General features: G+C 44.9%; 2 protein-coding genes across 2 annotated transcripts in view; one reads left to right on the forward strand and one right to left on the reverse strand.

Moving 5' to 3' along the window:
• SMIM24 (small integral membrane protein 24) overlaps positions 1 to 10,597 on the reverse strand; it is an 18,787-nt gene extending 8,190 nt beyond the window's left edge. Inside the window, exon 1 of the mRNA XM_018573265.1 lies at positions 10,410 to 10,597. Within this exon, the coding sequence (XP_018428767.1) occupies positions 10,410 to 10,473 (64 nt within the window). The 5' untranslated portion in view covers positions 10,474 to 10,597. The remainder of the gene's footprint in view (positions 1 to 10,409) is intronic.
• Positions 10,598 to 14,611: 4,014 nt separating this feature from the next.
• The window catches only part of ZCCHC4 (zinc finger CCHC-type containing 4), a 34,996-nt gene continuing 27,654 nt past the window's right edge, over positions 14,612 to 21,953 (forward strand). The window contains exons 1-4 of the mRNA XM_018573263.1: positions 14,612 to 14,721; positions 18,265 to 18,383; positions 19,112 to 19,194; positions 21,555 to 21,830. Of these exons, the coding sequence (XP_018428765.1) occupies positions 14,616 to 14,721; positions 18,265 to 18,383; positions 19,112 to 19,194; positions 21,555 to 21,830 (584 nt within the window). The 5' untranslated portion in view covers positions 14,612 to 14,615. The remainder of the gene's footprint in view (positions 14,722 to 18,264; positions 18,384 to 19,111; positions 19,195 to 21,554; positions 21,831 to 21,953) is intronic.

Raw genomic sequence — 21,953 nt, forward strand, 5'->3', positions numbered from 1 at the left:
AATGTAGTTTGTGATTATCATTTGTCAGCACCACTAACTGGTCAATTTTCATCGATCGAAAGACCAAATTTTCGCTTGCACATGTGCAGTTTTCATCATGCGATTTTTGTTGTACGAAAATGCCACTAATCCGTCGATTTTCGTCCAACTTGACGAAAATTCTCTAGTCTGCTTGACGAAAATCGGCCAGTTGCACAGTAATTGCGGTTGTGCACTTCCCATCAACTGGCCGATTATCGTACGAAACCACGATCGCAGACGGAAATCGGCCGATAACTGTAAGGTGTATGGGCACCTTTAGGCATGGCTCACAGAGGCATGATGGTATTTGAAGTTTCACCACAGCTGGAGTGCCAAGGTTGCCTATCCTAGGAACAGCTGGAGTACCAAGGTTGCCTACCCCTGGAATAGAGTGAATGGGGAAAATACCACAATATGGCCAGTAGCTGGAGCTAAGGATCTTTGGAAATGAATACATGTTAGTAGTGAGATACAATGTTACCATTTAAAGAGACCTGTGGAGAGAATGACCATATAAATGTAACCATTCGTTTTATGGGGAGAGCAATGGCTACATTTATATGCTGAGGTTGCCTACCCCTGGTCTAAAGGGACCAAAAACCTAAGTAGAGTCGCTTAGGCATATAAAGCATTGCCTTCTTATAACAGGTCATGTTATCACTTTAAACACCGAACAACGTGTAGAAACAAGCGATTAATTCCTTATTTAAGAACAGTGGGCGGAGACATGTTTGCAAAGCTTTAGAGGAGGGCTTTCTAGTTTCTTATCCATGTTACCACAGGCTCATTGTTATGTTGTCTCAGTATTCTGAGTAAAACCAGTTGCTGAAGGAAAACAAGCTAAATGTGCTCCTTGGAAAGGGCATGTTTCATGTAAGGGATAACATTGCTCTTTCAGAGAGCATTGTACATACTTCTTTTTCTTGCAGAACAATCTATTTATTATCATCAAGGAAAATACAATGAAGAGGAACACCACTACCGCCGTCAGACCCAACAGCCATGGCTGAAATACTCGGGAACCTGATGTAGATGATGCTCCTGCTGCATCTAGAAATAATAAAGATATAAAATGTAGTAAATGCATATTTCTATTCTTATTTTTCTAGACATAACTTATTATATATCAAATATAATATATCCTAGATGAATAGACTGCTCAATCCACATATTAACATGACAGAAACGATAAAGTAGCAGGGAAGACTGCAGACATGATATATACCAGGGGTAGCCAAACTCTGGCCCTCCAGCTGTGCTGAAACTACAAATCCGTTTCACCACCGGCCCGTTCGGCATTTGTCTCCCGAGCACCGTTCAAACCAGCCAAAAAACGTACGATTTTCGGCTAGTTTTCTAGCGTGCTCCCTAGACAAAAGATGTGCGACCGAACAGGCCGTGGCGCGCCTTCCCGTCCATGACGTCACGCCCGACTCCTCCCACTGGCCGCGGACACAGGTGAGCCACTCACTCGGCATTCTATTGTTGTGGAACGTCGAGCGAGTGGCTCTTTCAGGGACACAGCTTCCTGCTGAGACAGTAAGAGAGAGTGGTGCTGACACTGCTACCCAAGGACACAGCACCAGTTCCAACTGACCGGGCTAGACCTGCTCCTTGTCCACACACAGGAACCGCAAGTACTAGGGGATCTTATATGTTATATGTTACTTCTATTGGATGAACTGTGTCACTTAGGCTGGGTTCACACCTGAGCGTTTTTTTTATGCTCGTTTTTTCGTTTAGTGAAACGCGCGTTTCACTGGCGGTATGATTTTTTTTTTCCTTTATTTTCTCTATTTAACCTCCCTGGCGGTAATCCCGAGTCTGGCTCGGGGTGAATTTTCAATGACTTATATTATAATTTTTTTTATCATACCTGGGATGTCTACTGGACTCTTGTTTGGACAGATTTAGGTGAGTTATTCCTAAGATTTACTAAGAATTACAGGCCTACAATATAAACAACACATTTCCATGCAAAAAATTGTACCGCTTTTGGTACAAAATTCCTGACATAATCATACCGCCAGGGAGGTTAAACATTTTTTTGTTTTTTTTAGTTTCACTTTTAAACTTCCCGTCGGCTCCGCCCCCCTGCGACGCGGCCGCTCGCAAGGGACGGAACCCTGAAGTCGGCAGCCGCCAAAGACACAGCGGGGATTGCGGACAAGGTAAGAACTGTACGCTGTATTCCCGAGTGTGGATCGGGGTTACCGCTTTATTAACCCCGATCCACATTCGGGAACACCAATGGAAACGCGCGGCAAAATGCCCCAAAGAAGCTCCTGTACTTCTTTTGGCGTAGGGCGTTTTGCAGCGCGTTCCTACACGCTGTAAAACGCCCAGGTGGGAACCATGCCCATAGGCAATCATTGCTTTTCACATGTTGAGCGTTTTACAGCGTGTAGGAACGCGCTATAAAATGCCCAGGTGTGAACCAGGCCTTAGTGTATCTGAACGTGAGGAATTGCACAATTGAACTTAGAGTTGAATAGCATAAGGATACTGGTACTACAGATACCTACTATAGATGAGGTTGGACAACCTCCCTATTACCTCGGTGATTCCTAGCCTCTTGTACACTGCAGAATTCCGTGTTGATTATCCGCTGGGAATCATTTGGACTATGGCACCTTCTGCTTTTGCAAATCCCCCACTCCTCCACATTGCATAAATACCCTAAGTACCATATGACTTGGCCACAACCGATAGTTCAGTAAAACCAACACATATTATCAATCATAGGACGGGGTTCATGATGTGGAACGGTTCCCCATCGCACTGAGTGTATAGGGGTTCTGCCAGACTGATCCAACCCCTTACTCCTTGATCACCCGCTCCGCAGGTGAGACCAGAAAAAACGTGTATACTGCTGGATTGTGACATTGCTTGAAGAGCAGCCCTGCAGACTTCTCCTTTGCTTATACAACTCTGTCAGAACTCCTAATTCCAGGACTGTTGAGTATTCTCCTTTTATTCCCTTTTATTTTACTGTGGTATATATATATTTTGTCTCTTTTTATTAATATCTTTTACTGTATATTTTCTGCACCGTTTCTTTTATTAAAGGACGATCTTAAAAATCGTTAAGCTTATCTCTGCGCTCTAAATACGAACTTAAAGTATCCTTGCCTCTGTGAAGAGCGCTACTGTATAGTGAATCCTGTCATATTCCGTCTGAGAGGACAGCGGTATCATAGGCATTGTTTAGGTGTTTAAATTGTTGCAGCATTTGCTGGGCACAGTCTGTGTTTCCATTACTAAAAAACACATGGTGGCAGTGAACTTTTGTGGGTAAAGGGTTAACTGCGGAGTTAACCAACCCTGGTGACGATCGCTCTCAGTCTGCTGGCCTGAGATTGTGTCCTGCGAGCTGGGAAATGTCTGTGCAGGGTGAGGCTGAGAGTGGTATCGCCACGTCCTTGTGACGCCATGCTCGGTTCAGACTTGTGTATAGTCACGGGTGATTGACGTACAGCGGGTCTGGGCAGGGCGTACGTCACATCCCTGTCTGGTGAATGGTTTACCACTGCTAATACCAGTTGAGCCTCTCCCTCTTACGATATGGTGCTTAAATGCGGGCAGCACCTGAACGAGACAGACACCTAATATTAAACAAAATGAAGGAGCTGGAAAAACAACTCATCCTGGCAAATTATACCCAGCAAGAGGTGAACTGCTTAATTGCCCAGAGAATGCAAAAGCTGACTGAAGCCCACCAGATCTCTGTAGAAGGACAGGAGCAAGTGAACCTGTCTCAACAGCAGCAGATACAGGCCTTGTTACAGAGGCAGATGGGGGCACAGGAACCAACTTCTACTCCCCAAAACCTGGTCCCGAGTGGACAATGGAAATTTTTCCTGGAGGATCATGTTGAAGCCTACCTTGGCATCTTTGAGAGTCAATAAACATGACAAGCTATCAGAGGAGCAGTGGGCCAGTGTGCTAGCATCCTTTTTAACAGGGAATCCCCAAAAGGCCTACCTTGACTTACAGTCTCAAGATGCCAAGGAGTAGGAGAAAACGTAGCCAGGCTTGGGGTTAACAAGGCCGTCCAAGAGCAGTGTGTGCTCACATGGGAATATGACCCCGTCAAACCCTGTGAGGTCTCAAATGTATGATTTGTTCCACCTTTTAAACAAGTATTTGCAACCAGAGCTGCTCAAACCTGCTCAGAGCCTTGCCTGCAATATACAACAGTGCAATAGGCACACAGAGTGTGGGCTAACTAGTGTCCCTTGTGAAGTGATATACTTCGACAAATGATTTGCCCTCTAAGTTGGTAAGTCCTGGAAACAGAAAGACATCCACCTTGGATAAGACTGGTACTTTTATATAAAAGGACTAAATAGGCTCTTAAGGAGGGGGTGAGGGATACTTGCAGGGTTATTCAAAAAAGGTGAAGAGTTTGGAGAAGGCAGGATAAGTGAACAATCTAGGCCAACATAGCTGAACTGGAAAGTGAGCTGAATTGGAGAATTTTTCTAAATCAGCTATTTTGGGCTAGAGTGTTCACTTCTCCTGCCTTCTCCAAGCTCTTCACCATTTTGTAAATAACACTGTTGGTGTCAGCCCAAAAGGAGTCTGTTTCCTTGAGAAAGACTTGGAATATTAGATGCAGGATAGGATAGCAGCAGTCATTCCCATAGTTTGGGAATCTATGCTGCAAGTCCCACAGGTGCAGACCTATACAGTCTGCTAAAATTAGAACCCTTAACCCGAAAAAGACAGTGTCATAGTTTTGGTGCCCATTTTAAGAGTACAGTTCTGTCCCACCGTGATTGGGCCCCTATGAGATCAGAGAGAAAATCAGTGATGTCAACTGCCTAGTATACTAGGACTGAAAGAGAAAGCCCCTCCAAATGTACCATGTACATAATAAAACCCTGCTAGGATTGGGGGGAAGCTCTCTCAGCAGAAAAAGACCCTAAAGTATCACCAGCAAAAGGTATACCAGAGGTTAGGATGTCAGAAACCCTGTCTGCTACTCTACTAAAAATAATTCTTGCAGAAAAATCAAGAGGTGTTTTCAGAATTACGTTGAACTACACTGAACTAACCTAATTTACAGTAACATATATACAGAGCCTACATTTAAAGTAAAGCTTATACCTTATCTGGTACCAGAGGCGTAACTAGTGACCTCAGGGCCCAGATGCAAGAATCCAAGAAGAAAAAAATGGAATACATTTTAAAAAAAAACATTTAGACAAAAAAAAACCCACACTCTCCTATTTCATGTCTCTAGCTCCACATTATCTCCCCCTTCATGCCTTCATGTCCCCAGCTTTCCGCTCCCAGACCCCATACTCTCATCTTCCATGTCCCCAGCTTCCCCTCATCTCAACCTTCACGTCCCCAGCTTTCCGCTCCCGGACCCCATGTCACCTTCATAATCCCAGCTCCCTATATCTTCCCCTTCGTTTCCGCAGCAGCTCTCTATGGGCCCAGGACAGGAGGAAGAGGTCCCGGGACTGACATTAGCGGTTACCAGGATAATAAATATCCTGGTCATCAGCGGCTACCAGGGGCCCCTTCCTCCTGTCCTAGGCCCCCTCCAAATGGCGGAATACCAGCGCCCGGCCGCAGCCGCGACCTCTGCGACCCTAGTAGTTCCGCCACTGTCTGGTACCTAAAGCTCAGAGAAACTAAAAGAAATTAAATATCCAAATTTCATTCTTATTCCATGCCCCAGGTGGATGAGTTGATAGAAGGGTTGGATCCCACCAGGTATAATACCACCCGCAATCTTGCTAAAGGGTGTTATTAAGTTGCCTTAAAGTAAAACTGAAGCCAAAACATTTTATTTTGTTTTGGATAGAGTAAGGGAGTATTAAAACCCCTGTCAGCTTTTTTTTGCCACACGTGTCCCATTGGGGACTAGGAAGAATTGAGGTAAATCTGATGACAACCAAACATTTGAGATTTTCTTTCACTTTCATTTTCAGTGATAATGATCACCAGGACAAATAGAGAGGATGCATATCCTTAATGGGGACACAGACAGCAATAATCCTGACAGGTGTTCTAATCCCTCTCCACTCTATCCAAAACTAAAAACATGTTTTGGCTTCAGTTGCACTTTAACAGCCAGGGCCAAGGAAAACAGCTTTTGCAACACCAGATGGGCTGCACCAGTATGTGGTCTCCCCTTTGACTTACATGGGGTCTCGGCCTCATTACAAAGAATGAGGATCGCATTCTTAAGCCCCCACAAAGTATATGCTTTGATCTATCTACATGATGTAGTCATTGTTTTTCTTGGCTAGGATTCCCACCTACAGGGGGGCCAAGCAGTTCTACATTCCATTCATAATGGCGGGTTAACAACCAACCGAAAAAAAAAATGCACAATAGGCCTGGAGGAAATCTGGTTTCTGGGTTACAACATTGGGCAGGGGGGTCATATTTACCTTTAATCGACAAGATTTAAGCAATTAAAAGTTGTCCCCAACCTGAGTATATAAAACAGTATAGCCTTTCTAGGGATTGTAACATACTACCAGAGGGTTGTGCCCAACTCAGTTTGATGGGTGTCAAGCACAACGGAGTGAGAAAAAATATGCTTTAAAGGAGAACTATGGGGTCAAGGCTTTTCCCCATAGTGCCTATCAAGAGGCAGAGCCAGCTGTACCCGCCCCCTCCCCCATCCAATCCGCCAGTCAGCGCTGGTGGATCGGAGCAGGGAATCCAGCCCCTCCCCTGTCCCGTGACAGGATCGAGAGGTGAGTGAACGCCGGTATGTGTTCGCTCACCTCCCGATTACTGAGCCAATCTGTGACAGTCTCATTGTCACAGGTCAGCTAGAACTATGAGGTGAGTGAAAAGCACTCACCTCATAGTTCTCCTTTAAATATCCGCTTCCTATCTATTTAACAAGTGTTAGACAGAACAAGAAGTGAGAAGAACTCTCCCCAAGAAAGTTCACAGGCAGAAATAGTGAGGAGGGTTTAGAATTTCTTTCAACATTTTTTTGCTGACCGTGCCCCATGAGGGGAATTTGCCATAAACATCCTACAGAACCAAAAAATAGGGGGGGACCTCTTCAACAGGGGCAGAGAAATCATTTAAAATTTGAGGAAAAAAAACCTCTCCTCAATGGAAGTACAGACAGCATTTAATATCCAACAGAGGTTCAAACCCTTCCTCACTTTATCCACAACCTTTTGCTGCCTCCAGGACAATAACTACTTTGTACATGGTTTTTGCCAGGTGTTGCCATGTTTACTTATTCCAAAGGTCATAGGTTTGAGAAGTCATGCACCACTTGTCTTAATTGCAGCTATTATGGGTTACTGTTTATCAATAGTCCATTGGTGTGCTGAATAATTAAGGCCTGAGCTCATAGTCTATGGGCCTAATCTCAGTAATAAACACATAACTGTTATAAATCTGGAGTTTAATCACATTCCAAGTGAATGTCAATGAGATTAAAAGAAACACAAGTTAGACCATGCATCTTTTTCAATGTTTCTGTTTTAATATTTTTATTTCAAACAGTTATGAAAGATTATTAGAAATCATACTTTAGATTTCCATTCATCTCAGATTGGCATGGCTATTGTATGACAGCATTGACACAGGTAACTCACAGGTAGAGTAATTAAAGTGTATTTCTAGGCAAGAAAACGTTTTTTTTGTTTGTTTTGGATAGAGTTGGGAAGGGTTAGACGCTGCATCAGGTTTTCATTGCTCTCTGTATTCCAACTGGGGAGATTTGCGCCTCTATTTGTACTGGTGACCATTGTCACCAAGACAGAAAATGAGGGAAATCCAACATTAAAGAAGTAACGTGAAATCATCCAATAGGCACACCTGTTCCAGGGAAAAATGCCCTCACTTTTGGAGATTTTCTTCCTCCTGTGTCTCTGGGACAAGAAGTTAGGGCAATTTCTTTGATGGTACGCAGACAGAAAAATGTAACCCGACTAGGATTTCAATCCTTTCCATTAAAGTTGGCTATACAAAAACTTTAAAACATGTCAATAAAATGGAGCTTCCAGATTAATCCAGTAAAACTGTCAGTGTAATATGGATGTATGTTTTGTACCAATCGTGCTGCCTGAGCTTTATTGTCCCACCTGACCTGGGTTCATAGGTTCTTAAACTGGATTCAGAATATTATCACCAAAAGGATCAAATTCAAAATATTAACAACAACTTACAAAGCCATCCATAACTCTGCCCATGGCTATATCTCAAACCTGGTCTCAAAGTATCACCCTAACCGTCCCCTCCGCTCTGCAAAAGACCTTCTGCTTTTCAGCTCCCTCACCAACTCCTCCCATGTTTGCCTTCAGTACTTCACTAGAGTCTCACCCATTCTATGGAACTCCTTACCCCAACCCGTCCGAATATCTCCAACTCTTTAGGTGAACCCTTAAGACCCATCTCTTCAGGGAAGCCTATCCCACCTCAACCTGTCCACTGAACCATCACATTCTCAAACAATTCATCCCCACACAGCTACCTCCTCATGTATCACTGGCCCCTCCCTTCTAGATTGTGAGCCCTCACAGGCAGGGCCCTCCTTACCATCTTGTCTTGAATTGTATTGTGATTGTAATGTCTTCCCTATATTGTAAAGAGCTGCGCAAACTGTTGGCACTATATAAATCCTGTATGATAATAACAATATTGGGTAATATTAGGTAATTTTTCATTGGTCATAATTAGAGATGCACCGATACCGATAATCGTATCGGTGCCGATACCGACTATTTGGGCGAGTACTCGTACTCGCCCAAATGCTTCGATGCCCAGCCCGATACTCCCTGTATCAGGAAGCTGGGCAGCGCGTCATTACACGCTGCCCGGTTTCCTGATTGACCGGGAAACTGGCCAATCAGGAAGCCGGGCACCGTGTAATGACGCAGCGCCCGGCTTTCTGATTGGCCGGGAAGCCGGCTTCATGCTCCCTCGTCATCTCATGACATTGCATCTCTAGAGTGAAGGGGGAGGTAGGCTGAAGAGACTGGTCTAACAGCCTGGCGGATCTAAGGTTTGGGTGAGCATATCTTTCTTTTAGAACCTAGTTGAAAACAAGCACTTGCAGGGGTAGCCCGGAGTTCTTCTTTAAAATGTATGTCTAGCCAAAACTGTTCTCTTAGTTTTTTAGATGGGAAAGGATTAATACTACTGTCAGGTTTTTACTACTTTCCAGGGCTCCGTCTGAGAGACTTACCCTCCCTTCCTGTCCTGTTGACATATTACCAGTGAGGAAGTGGGAGTATCTCCCCAACATCAACACAGAAATAAAATGCTGGTCTTTAGTAGAGTAGTTAAATGTTTACTGCTAACTGGGGCTCCAGTAGATAGATTTCACCTAACTTCCTGTCCTTCTGATAACATTTTACCAGACAGGAAGTGCGCTGAACTCTCCAATAGCAATACAAACAGAAATAAAACTGCTTTTCATAGTATGGTAGGGGAAGGCTGGAACCCCTGTTAGAGTAATATTTGGTGTCTCTGTTGCAAATGTTCCCTCACTTCCTGTTTGGTGAAACAGTTGTCAGGAGGACAGGAAGTGAGAGAAGACCTCATTCACATTGCCAATTTGGGCCATACGCTGCCAGGGATCAGCATTTCCCTCCAAAGGGGACAGGTGTTTGTGATTAGTGCCGGTTGCATGTAACCACACATCCAAGCAGTAACACGCAAATAGGGATGGATGAGGGGCCCTGGACGCAAACTCTGTGTCCAGGGCCACTCATATGTCCCTGCACATTGAGTACACACTGTTGGCCATGGCTGATCGCAAATACCCGTGCATCCTGGCCAATCTGACAGGGTTATTCACAAAAGGGTGAAGAGTTTGGAGAAGGCAGGAGAAGTGAACAATCTAGGACAACATAGTTGATTTGGAAAATGAGCAGAAATTGAGAATTTTTCAAAAGCAGCTCTGTTGTCCTAGATTGTTCCCTTCTCCTGCCTTCTCCAAACTCTTCACCCTTTTGTGCATAACCCTGTAAATTTGGAGGTGTACGGCCCAAATTGGCTGTGTGAATGATGCCTAAATCTTTCTAATGGAGCCCCAGATTACAGTCAAATTCTGACAGTTCTTATTCCTCCTCACTTAGCTTCTCGTATCAAATCTGGTTTTCCCGGCCAAATTCCCTTGCTCTGCCTCCCACACTTTGGGGTCTTGTACCTGGAGCCTCAGTGCTCCTTCTGCAGTCTCTGTAATGTAAAATAAATGTAATTTCCACTTTTGTAGCCAAATAGGGACCCCCTTATAGGGGTCATGCCTGGTGGACAGAACAGACACCCAATAAAAAGTCTGTTGCGTGGTGAAGCCATGCAATTGTTGACGTATTATTAAATCCAACTCTGTCATACACAACAGCAAAAAAAACTTTACTCAAAAAGTGCCATTATAGGCGTCTTACCTTTTTGGGCAGTAGTACAAACTGCAAGCAGCAACCCAAAGAAAAGTGTATATAAAGTGGTCATATTGGAGGCCAGGATGAAAGTTTAGGAGGAAATGTCACAGTCAAATCCAAATCAGTTCTGAGTGTTCTAGAAGCGATCCTTCCATAGAATACACTCCCTATCTTGCTTCTTCTGTAATGCTCCATTAATCGCTTAGCTATCTGCATTTTTATGGCAGTCCAGAGGGTAAAATCCAATCTCTACATCCTGGAAGCAACAAATTAACCCCTTCTTTTCAGACATAAGTAACAGAATAATAAATAAATGATTTCTACAGCAAAAGTTTACTTACTTTTTAGCTCATAAAAAAATAAATATTTTGATAGAAGCACATATAACATAACAATGGCCAACAGCAAAGTATAATAATGTTTAAATTAGAATCATAGGCCTAAATAATAACCAATGAAGCATCACATTTAAACAAAGCCACATGGATACGAAATCAAAACTTGAGAGTGGCTTTAAAGTTTAGGCCAGGTTGGTATGCCAGCGGAACACCGCTCAGTTACTTTGAGGTAACTTTGAAGGTACTTTAGGCAAATACTGAGTATATGAGCGTCAGTCCGCTTTAAGATTGATTCTTCTGAAGTGTGTTCATTATATAATTTTCAGTTGGTGGGCAGGTGGGGTGCTCTCCGCACACCTTACAGCAATCCCGGCCAATAAGAATAATGGTGCTTGTAGTAACGACCACGGATGGCACCGTGCAAGATACAGGATAAAGATGACAGGTCACCAGCACTCAAATAATTTAAAATCATTATATAACACTGCAACCATAGAGCATAATGAATTTATTATACTGACATCACAGGCTTTATTGGGGATGTAAATGAAATAAACTGCTATTTGCTGGACTTTGGCTGCTATATGTGTGATTTCCACAGAAACCAGATTGAAGAGCTATCACCCAACGAAGTAAACGAATGTGTGCAAAAAACAAATATAACAGTGAATGAAATATTCTCCTGCCAGGAAGCCACAGGTACTGTGTACAGGCAGCCTCCCATATTAATCAATGGCTGTACACAGCTGCAGGAAAGTATATGCTGGATGCAGACTGTACACAGCATCTGTGGCTCCCCGGCAGGGGGAGATATGGTTATAATTACGTTGTACGGTGCAAATGTGCATGAGCCCTTTAAATGGAACTATTACTAAAATAAAAGAATGGCAAATGCGATGAAATCTGTCAGGTAGCCAGGATACCGGAGGTAGGTAGGATACCGGAGGTAGGTAGGATACAGAAGGTGGGCAGGATACAGGAGGTAGGTAGGCAGGATACAAGAGATGGGCAGGATACAGGAGGTAGGTAGGCAGGGTACAGGAGATGGACAGGATACAAGTTGTGGGCAGGGTACAGGAGGTAGGCAGGATACAGGAGGTAGGTAGGTAGAATACAGGAGATTGACAGGATACAGGAGGTAAATAGGCAGGTTACAGGGGATGGACAGGATACAGGAGATGGACAGGATGCAAGAGATGGACAGGATACAGGAGGTAGGTAGGCAGGATACAGGGGAAGGACAGGATACAGGATGTGGATAGGCAGGATAGAGGAGATGGATAGGATACAGGAGGTAGGTAGGCTGGATACAGGAGATGGACGGGATACAGGATGTGGATAGGCAGGATAGAGGAGATGGATAAGATACAGGAGGTAGGTAGGCTGGATACATGAGGTGGATGGGATACAGGAGATGGACATGATACAGGAGGTAGGTAGGCAGGATACAGGAGAAGGACAGGATACAGGAGGTAGGTAGGCAGGGTACAGTAGGTGGGCAGGGCACAGAAGATGGACAGGATATAGAAGTTAGGTAGGCAGGATACAGGAGATGAACAGGATACAGGTAGGCAAGATACAGGAGATGAACAGGATACAGGTAGACAGGATACAGGAGATGGACAGGATACAGGAGGTAGGTAGGCAGGATACAGGAGGTAGGTAGGCAGGATACAGGATATGAACAGGATACAGGAAATGGACAGGATACAGGAGGTAGGTAGGCAGGATACAGGAGATGGACAGGATACAGGAGGTAGGTAGGCAGAATACAGGAGGTAGGTAGGCAGGATACAGGAGGTAGATAGGCAGGATACAGGATATGGACAGTATAACGGAGGTAGGTAGGCAGGATACGGACAGGATACAGGAGGGAGGTAGGCAGGGTACAGTAGGTGGTCAGGATACAGGAGATGAACAGATTACAGGAGGCAGGTAGACAGGATACAGGAGATGGACAGGATACAGGAGGTAGGTAGACAGGATACAGGAGATGGACAGGATACAGTAGGTAGGTAGGCAGGATACAGGAGGTAGGTAGGCAGGATACAGGAGATGGACAGGATACAGGAGGGAGGTAGGCAGGATACAGGAGATGGACAGGATACAGGAGGGAGGTAGGCAGGATACAGGAGATGGACAGGATACAGGAGGGAGGTAGGCAGGATACAGGAGATGGACAGGATACAGGAGGGAGGTAGGCAGGATACAGGAGATGGACAGGATACAGGAGGGAGGTAGGCAGGATACAGGAGATGGACAGGATACAGGAGGGAGGTAGGCAGGATACAGGAGATGGACAGGATACAGGAGGGAGGTAGGCAGGATACAGGAGATGGACAGGATACAGGAGGGAGGTAGGCAGGATACAGGAGATGGACAGGATACAGGAGGGAGGTAGGCAGGATACAGGAGATGGACAGGATACAGGAGGGAGGTAGGCAGGATACAGGAGATGGACAGGATACAGGAGGGAGGTAGGCAGGATACAGGAGATGGACAGGATACAGGAGGGAGGTAGGCAGGATACAGGAGATGGACAGGATACAGGAGGGAGGTAGGCAGGATACAGGAGATGGACAGGATACAGGAGGGAGGTAGGCAGGATACAGGAGATGGACAGGATACAGGAGGTAGGTAGGCAGGGAACGGGAGGTGGGCAGGATATAGGAGGTAGGTAGGCAGGGAACAGGAGGTGGGCAGGATACATTAGGCAGGTAGACAGGATACAGGAGATGGAGAGGCTACAGGAGGTAGGTAGACAGGCTACAGGAGATAGGTGGGCAGGATACAGGAGGAGGGCAGGATACAGGAGGTAAGTAGGCAGTATAGAGGAGATGGACAGGATACAGGAGGTAGGTAGGCAGGATACAGTAGGTGGGCAGGATACATGAGATGGACATGATACAGGAGATGGGCAGGATACAGGAGGTAGGTAGGCAGGATACAGGAGATGGCTACATGAGGTAGGTAGACAGGCTACAGGAGGTAGGTAGATAGGATACAGGAGATAGGTGGGCAGGATACAGGAGGTGGGCATGATACAGGAGGAGGGCAGGATACAGGAGGTAAGTAGGCAGGATAGAGGAGATGTACATGATACATGAGGTAGGTAGGCAGGGTACAGGAGATGGGCAGGATACAGGAGGTAGGTAGGCAGGACACAGGGGGTGGACATGATACATGTGGTAGGTAGGCAGGCAGGATACAGGGGATGGGCATGATACAGGAGGTAGGTAGTCATGATACAGGGGATGGGCATGATACAGGAGGTAGGTAGGCAGGATACAGGGGATGGACGGGATACATGAGGTAGGTAGGATACAGGAGACGGACAGGATACAGGAGGTGGGCAGGATACATGATGTTGGTAGGTAGGATATAGGTGGTAGGTAGGATATAGGTGGTAGGTAGGATACAGGAGACGGACAGGATACATGATGTTGGTAGGTAGGATATAGGTGGTAGGTAGGATACAGGAGATGGACAGGATACAGGAGGTGGGCAGGATACATGATGTTGGTAGGTAGGATATAGGTGGTAGGTAGGATACAGGAGGTGGGCAGGATACATGATGTTGGTAGGTAGGATATAGGTGGTAGGTAGGATACAGGAGATAGCCTTAGAAAACACACTGGGGGGAATTCATAAAAATTGGAGCAGTTGCCCATAGTAACCAATCAATTCTAGATTCTATAAACTCCCCATTATCCCATCTTCATCTCATACAGCCTATAGATGACCAAGGCAAGCACTGAAGCACACAGCTCACTCTCATCCTATAAGCACTCTCATCCACTTTCTGCTAGTACAGTCTTGTCACATGATACAGTTCTCCCTCCCAACTCCAGTCATGTGACTCTGATGCCATGCGATGCCAGTAGTCAACATGGAGGAAGACACAGAGTCACGTGTGTCAGAAGGTTTCCAGGTCCTGCTGAATGATCAGAGTCCGGATGGCTCTCCGCACTGTCCTCATGGTGAGCCCGCTGATCCTCGGTCCTGTCCCCGCACGTCACATCTCCTAATCTGTTATCTCCTTCTTTATTTACATGTGTATAGACTATACAGTGATATCACGAAGTCATTCTCTGGGTGGCTGGGTTAGTATGCTGGAACTTGCAGTTCTATTTTTATCTTCTGGTCCAGAATATGAAGCACACACATCAGTGTTTCACCTACACTTCTTATACTTCGTGTAATGTCAGCAGGGGTAGGCTAGCTGGCATGCCAGCTCTGATGAAACTACAAATCCCATAATTCCTGTGGCTGTCAGCCTTGCAGTTGCCTCATGGGATTTGTAGTTCCACAACAGCTGGTGTGGCTGAAGGTGTCTGTTCCTGTCTTATAGAATGTCACAAGTTGCAATTTTTTTTTAATGCATATTGTGGCAGTAATGAGCATTGGGATTTATTAAACGTGTGTGTATGTGTACATGTGAGTCCTCCATCTGCGTTCATGATTGACACATCTCCTGCCAATTGGTCAAACTGATCTTTGTATATCTGAGGATCAAAATTATGTGATGAATTATTTAGTAAGGGTTGTAACAAATAATGACTCCACAATCCACTGACTATTAAAGCCAATTGTATATAAATAATTGTGTCCAATGTTATAATCGTGTTTATATTGTGATTTCCCTGATACCATAGATGACAGGGCGTGTTTACACCAGCCGTGCACACTACTGTGCCGCCTCTGGTGTGGGCTGTTAGGAAGCAGTGCGATGCAGTGATTTCAGCGCATTGTTTACCTTTTTATTCTTTTTTAACTTTTTTTTAAAAATATGTCACAGGGTGACATTTCATTCAGTTCTATCCACCACAGCACATCGTGATATGGTGTCCCACGCTGCAACACACTGCAGTAGGACTGCAACTAACAATTATTTTCATAATCGATTAGTTGGCCGATTTTATTTTTTCGAATAATCAGACCCAAAAATATTAAATACCATCTTTTATTTAAAATACACAAATGGAGGGTTACAAAGTTTACTTCAGTATAAAACCCACATGCGCTATTTTCTGCAATCGTACCGCACTGGAACACACAGTATTGCAGTACTGTGCGAAGCAGAAATAGTTATAAAACTCCAAGCCAAAATAATAAAATAACCGAACGTTTATTTAAAATAACACACCACAATTGGACGAAAAATACAATTATAGGCCGCTCACAGCGCTCTCCACCGCAGCGCTCGGCCGGCTGTCACTTTCTTTTCTCCTACAGTGCCCAGCGGGAAGAAAAGAAACCAGGGATGCACTGATGTATCGGCCGAAACATGGCTCTTTCGGCATTATGCCAAAAGTGCCATTTTCGGCCGATATGTTTCGGCGGCCGATATATCGGTGCATCCCTAGTTAAGATTTTAAAATACAAGAGAGAAGCTGATTGGTTGCCATGCACAGATGCTCCAGTTTTGATACATTTTTGAATTCCCTTCAATGCGCTTGAATAGCTTCAGTCGGAGAATGACAGCTGCAAGTAGCAGGATTCCACAGCAGGTAGCTGAATGTAAACAGCAGGCACCGGACGGGTACAGTAGCAAGCCTGCTATTGGCTATTTCAAATTGCACTAACTAATTGCAGGCTGGCTATTGCACTTGCCCACTGCATGCTTTCAATCAGCGGTGGAGGGGAGGGAAGGATGGTTTTTTAGAACCCAGAGATCTAGCATTGTCTGAGACGGACTTTAGTTGCTGCTATCGTCAAAATTCTTTCCAACCATCCAGAAACAAAAAGCATGCACAGGATAATCGCTTTTAAGGCCTCATTCATGGGAGTGTGTGGCCGTACGCACATCCGTGCGGCTGTCCGTGCTCGGACGCAGACAGGATCCATCCTGTCTGCGTCCGAGTACAGACACCCCAACCCGCACGTATGTATAGCTTGGGTGAGCGTACGGTCGGCGTACTCCCATAAGGAAGAACAGGCTGCTGCGTACAATCACTCGCAGCACCTGTCCTTCCAGCGAATGGCCCAATATGGCAGTGCCCGCCGCACAGATCTGTACGGGCCGACAGCTTTGTGAATGAGGCCTTACTATTTATGTTGATTTTGTCCTGCAGTACTAATGCCTTCTCTTCAGTTATCACGAATGACACTTTCTTCATGGTGTTTGTTTGTTCTGTTCCCCTCTGTTTTTAATGCAAATTGTTAAACTGTGTAATTATTTATTTTATTTTTTTGGTAAGTGTGCTGGGAACTTTTTGTGTTTGTGCTGTGCAAAGCCCTTCCATGTGCACCTTACTATAAAACGGGTGGGCAAACTATGCTCCTCCATATGTGTTGAAACAAACAAATCCCATGCCCCTGGGAGTCATGCCTGTAGCAGTGAGAATCATGTATGTTCCACAACAGCTGGATGGCCGGACTTTGCCAACCCCTGCTTTAAAAGCTAGTTATAGATTGATCAGTGCGGTTGCCATTTCTGTTTAGCTTGCTGGATTAGAGGTAGGGATACACTGGGGGTATTGTCATGACCCGCCCGTCTGATTGACAGCTGACACTGCCTCTTTGGAAGTGACTGAGAGATATAGGCAGCTATGGCCACCCTTTTCCCTGTCTATCACTCCGCCAGCGCTGAAGGAGCAGAGAGGAGGGAATCCCTGCGGGCAGCCATAAGTGACAGACGCTACTCTCCACTCAGAGGAGAGAGCTGACTGACAGCGGTCACATGATCACTCCGAGACTCTGTTCACCCAGAACGAGCAGAATCCGCTAAGAATATTACACTTGGACTTTTTTTGCGCGGCTCCATGCCACGTGGACGTCGCGCAGGTGTGAACAAGGCATATTGGAATATATTAGTTGTTATGTTTTGTGCGGTTCCGTGAGTACGAATATGTGCAGAAAACCACTAATGTGTGAATGAGGCCTTAGAGCCAGCGTGTGATGGCGGCAGTGTCCCACGCTGGCTCGAAGTATTGAAAAGAGTATGTTTCACTTTCCCTATACTTCTCCTTTAATAAGGCCCCTTTGAGACGGGCGCCTTCAGTTCTGATCCACAGGGGATCCAGGGAATCCACGTCCTGCAATGGAGGGAAAAAATGAAATGACTAGACCCATGTTGGTCTATGGGAAGCGGATGTAAACGGACATATGTCCGTTTACATCATATTACCTTCGGTCCGGTACGGTCAGGTCCCTTAAAACAGAACTCTGATCCCTTTGTTTTTCAAGACCTGGCTGGAGCTGGGGGTAACCAGACGCCCATCCGTTTCAATCCAGCTGCCCAAAGACCAACTTTGGGCTTCCGATCAGATCTGCCTAAAAAAACTGACTGGTGGACCTGATCAGAATTCCTGTGTGAATGGGGCCTAAGATTCACCTTGTCTCCAGTCTGGTAAAGAGATCATTCTGTAAATTCTAATGGGAGCTGTGACTGGTTGGTGTCCACTATAAAGTATTGTGAAATGTTGGGGCTCTGTGTAAATGAGTAACACAAATAAAAAACTGATACAACATTTAATCAGCACCGGTATATCTTTGATTTTTTGTTTTGTTTATTCTTATAGGCCCAACACTATTATTTGTTAAGACCGCCAAAGGGAAGGAAGATGGGAGGAGATTCTATGCCTGTTCAGCCTGCCGAGATAGAAAAGACTGTCAGTTCTTTCAGTGGGCAGATGAAAAGGTAAAAATAAACAAGTGCACATGTATAAAATTGTTCAAGGCCCCCTTCACTACAGTGGGTGCATGTTATGCACTGGTGTGTGTTATAGCAACGTATTGCACCACCCCTACACAAGGCATGACTATAGTTTCTTTTTTTATTGAAAGCTACAAAAAACCTTCAGCGACAAAGTTCTGGTGCAATGGTTAATGTTGACTCCTCTTCCTTCTGAGTATGGTACACTTCCCTAAAACTTATTCCCATAGGTGCACTATACCCATAAAGAAAAGGAGCCAGGATTGGCAGGTTTACTATGGGCACTAGTTAGCGTGGCCTTTCAGGGGCACCCACCTTGCTATAGGACTGTGCTGCTATGTTGGCAGCACATACTGTCTACATTGCTGTTGGATACATTTTATATGCTTATATCCTAAAGGGTTTCTTGCATATCCTATATACAAATGTTTATATTTATTAAGCATGTGAGTGCAATATACACATATTTTTAATCTTTGTAAAAAAAAAATGATAATGTTAGAGAACTGGTCATGTATTTGATGTTGGTTGCTTTTTTTCTGTCTATAGTCAAGTCGGCATCATATCCCTGGCAAAATAATCCTCATGCTTACCATGACCCAGGCAGAGGGTCCCGGCACTTAGCATGCTCCTGTCACAATTCTTCATGCTGATCATTTTCGTAATGAAAAATATGGATCTACTCAACAACTTTCTCTGTCATTTCTGAATAGGTGTCAGAAGCAAAACGAGAAGCTAGAGAAGAATATAATCGTAGCTGTCAGCCTCCTATGTCTCATGATCAGTACATGATAAGGTACCTTTCTATCTCTTCTTCCTATGTAACCAATGCTTCATCGTCCTTCTTTTTTTTAGGGCTGCAGAAATTAACGATTAATCCCTCGATTAATCGTTAATTTTTTTGATCGATCAAAGTTCTTTTGATCCGTACTCACCTCTCCGGGTCTTCTGTCGGAGATCCGGTGACACCGAACTCCTCCCCCCTTCCCCAAGTGGCTGTCGGCTAATGAAGGGAAGGGGGGAGGAGTCCGGTGACGTCGATGTCCGTGACGTCACTGGACTCCTCCCCCTTCCCTTCGTTACACGATGAAGCTGCTTGGGCCGGTGAGTATAGGTTGGGATCCCTGGCATTGGCCTAATACACGGTGAGTTTGCCCAATAAACTTTCTGCACGAGCGCCAGCCAAGGCATTGGCCTATACACATACAGCACAGCAATGAAGTAATAAAATGAACTAGGATCACACTAATCCAGCACGTTATTATTCTGAGTTGCCCCACTCAAGCGGCGGCCATATTGAGTGGGGCACGTGAGATTAATAACGTGCTGGATTAGTGTGATCCTAGTTCATTTTATTACTTCATTGCTGTGCTGTATGTGTATAGGCCAATGTAGTTGGATCTGTATGTGCGTTTATAATTAATCGAAATCGATTAAAATTTTTTTCGATTAATCGAACAGGAAATTTCTAATCATTACCAGCCCTACTTTTTTTGGATCATTTTTATGCATGGTACTGGAATGCTTCCAAGCACCACAAATGGTTACTAAGATTCATCACTTTTTAACAACTTCCTGGATTCCTTGTTGCACGATGTCATGCAATCTAAATTTTTCAAGACTACATATCCCATCATGCATTGCTTCCAGCAAGCAATGATAAAAATACATAGTTCAGAAAGCAGGTTCTGCAGCACCCCTTTAACACCTAGGCGTACCGGTAACATGCGTTATTTTTGTTTTTTCTGCGTTTGCCATGAGCCCCAATTGATTTCAATCGCTGCCGTACGTGTGTCAAATGCCTTATGTAGCAGATTTTGCTACAGGCGTCCCGTGTGTTTTTTTTTTCCTCCCGAGGGCTTGTTTGTGCGTGTTTTCCTGGCTGCGTTTGTGGTGCCATTAACAAGTAATGACACTGCAAGCGCATTGCATGTTTTTCCCCATGTTTGATGGAACGCCTAGGTGTGAACAAGGCCTTATACGGTGTTATTGGAACTGATAGGAGTATTCATAATATTCTAGTGCTTGTTTCATCTACAAGTGAAAGAAAGCGTCAGCTGATTTATGTTAAATATATAGAACATTCCACCTGGTCCTGGTCAGGTAATCAGCATTTCAAGGGGAGGCAGCAATGGCAGTCTTCATGATACTTTCTGCCTGTACTGTGCTGGCAGATCTCATTATCAGATTTGAACACTGTCTATCCTAACAGAGGGTTAAAGATCTAGAAGCATTATATGTTAATAAGAGTCTCACTCCTGGCTTGAAAAAGAGGCACAGCCTCGAAACGCATAGCCGACTGCCACCCCTTACCACCCAGCGAGAAGGACCGTTCTGTTGTTCAGTTCCGTGCTCCTTTCCCCACGATCATTTACCACTCGCTGTCTATTGACAGTGCAGCAATCGCTGCAGAGCGGCTCCTTCATCCCCTTTTTTCTGTACAGCCGACAGGACTCAGCCCGGCAAGCTGAGTCCACACGGCACCCGACAGCACTAACACATCTAGTGCCCAGCCCGTTCTCAGCTACGGCCGTCTGATGCTACTTCCAACCAGCGGCGCCTCTCCCCGCGCTTCAGCCACGGGAGCTGAACTTGCCCATTAGCGGGCATCACTATTCATTCTCCACCAGCGAGGACTCACCACGTCCATCAAACAGTGAGTCACCCTACCCCCTTTTTTCATATATGCCTCTCATGTATTACACTCTAATTATTTTCTAACCTCACCCATTTAGTATTCCTATATCTGTGGGTAGTAGCGCTTCTTCTCTGGTCTTTTTTATGTTAATAAGAGGAAGCACAGAGAGACCCTAGTGCTTCTATGGGGGCAGCCAGACTTTGGAGTCACTTGTGTCAAATTGTGCAGAGAAGCTTGCAGTCTGCACAAAGGCCTGCTCCACAGTGATATCTAAAGGTAATTAAATATTAAACATTACATTTACTAAATGCTTATTGGGCGGTGCGCAGTGCATGCAGTTGAGTGGGCGGAGCATGGCCAGCATGTTTTTCTGAAACTCTATCCCAAGTATCTGTAGTGCAACTATGTAGCCAGGCAGTCAATCCTGGGGTATCACAATAGGGATGCAGTGTACGGCATTTCTAGATGGCTACAGTACAATGTGTTTATTGTTTTGTGTTTTTATTTTTCCCAACCAGGTTTCAAGAGTTCATTGAGCTTCCTCTGGCAAAAAAGAAATTTTGTCAAGACTGTCAGCAGCTTTTGCTGCAGAATGAGTGGGAGCAGCATTCAGGTCATCATGTAATTGGTGATATTTCTGTATCCCAATTGAGGAGACCCAGTCAGCTCCTGCACCCTTTGGTGAACAAGAAGAGCAATGCACAATACCTATTTGCTGACAGAAGCTGCTCATTTCTCCTGGATACCATCATCGGCCTGGGCTATAGACGGGTTCTGTGTGTGGGTACACCAAGGTATGACTTTCACTAAGACAATCCGGTAAATATCTGATGTCAATTAACTTTTAGGTTTTTGTGCAACAAACATCTGCGTGAAACTCCATAGAACAAACCTAAACTTTACACTAATCTCAAAGG

Source organism: Nanorana parkeri, unplaced genomic scaffold (genome assembly GCF_000935625.1).
Source record: "Nanorana parkeri isolate BGI_ZX_2015 unplaced genomic scaffold, ASM93562v1 scaffold2305, whole genome shotgun sequence".
Taxonomy (NCBI): Eukaryota; Metazoa; Chordata; class Amphibia; order Anura; family Dicroglossidae; genus Nanorana; species Nanorana parkeri.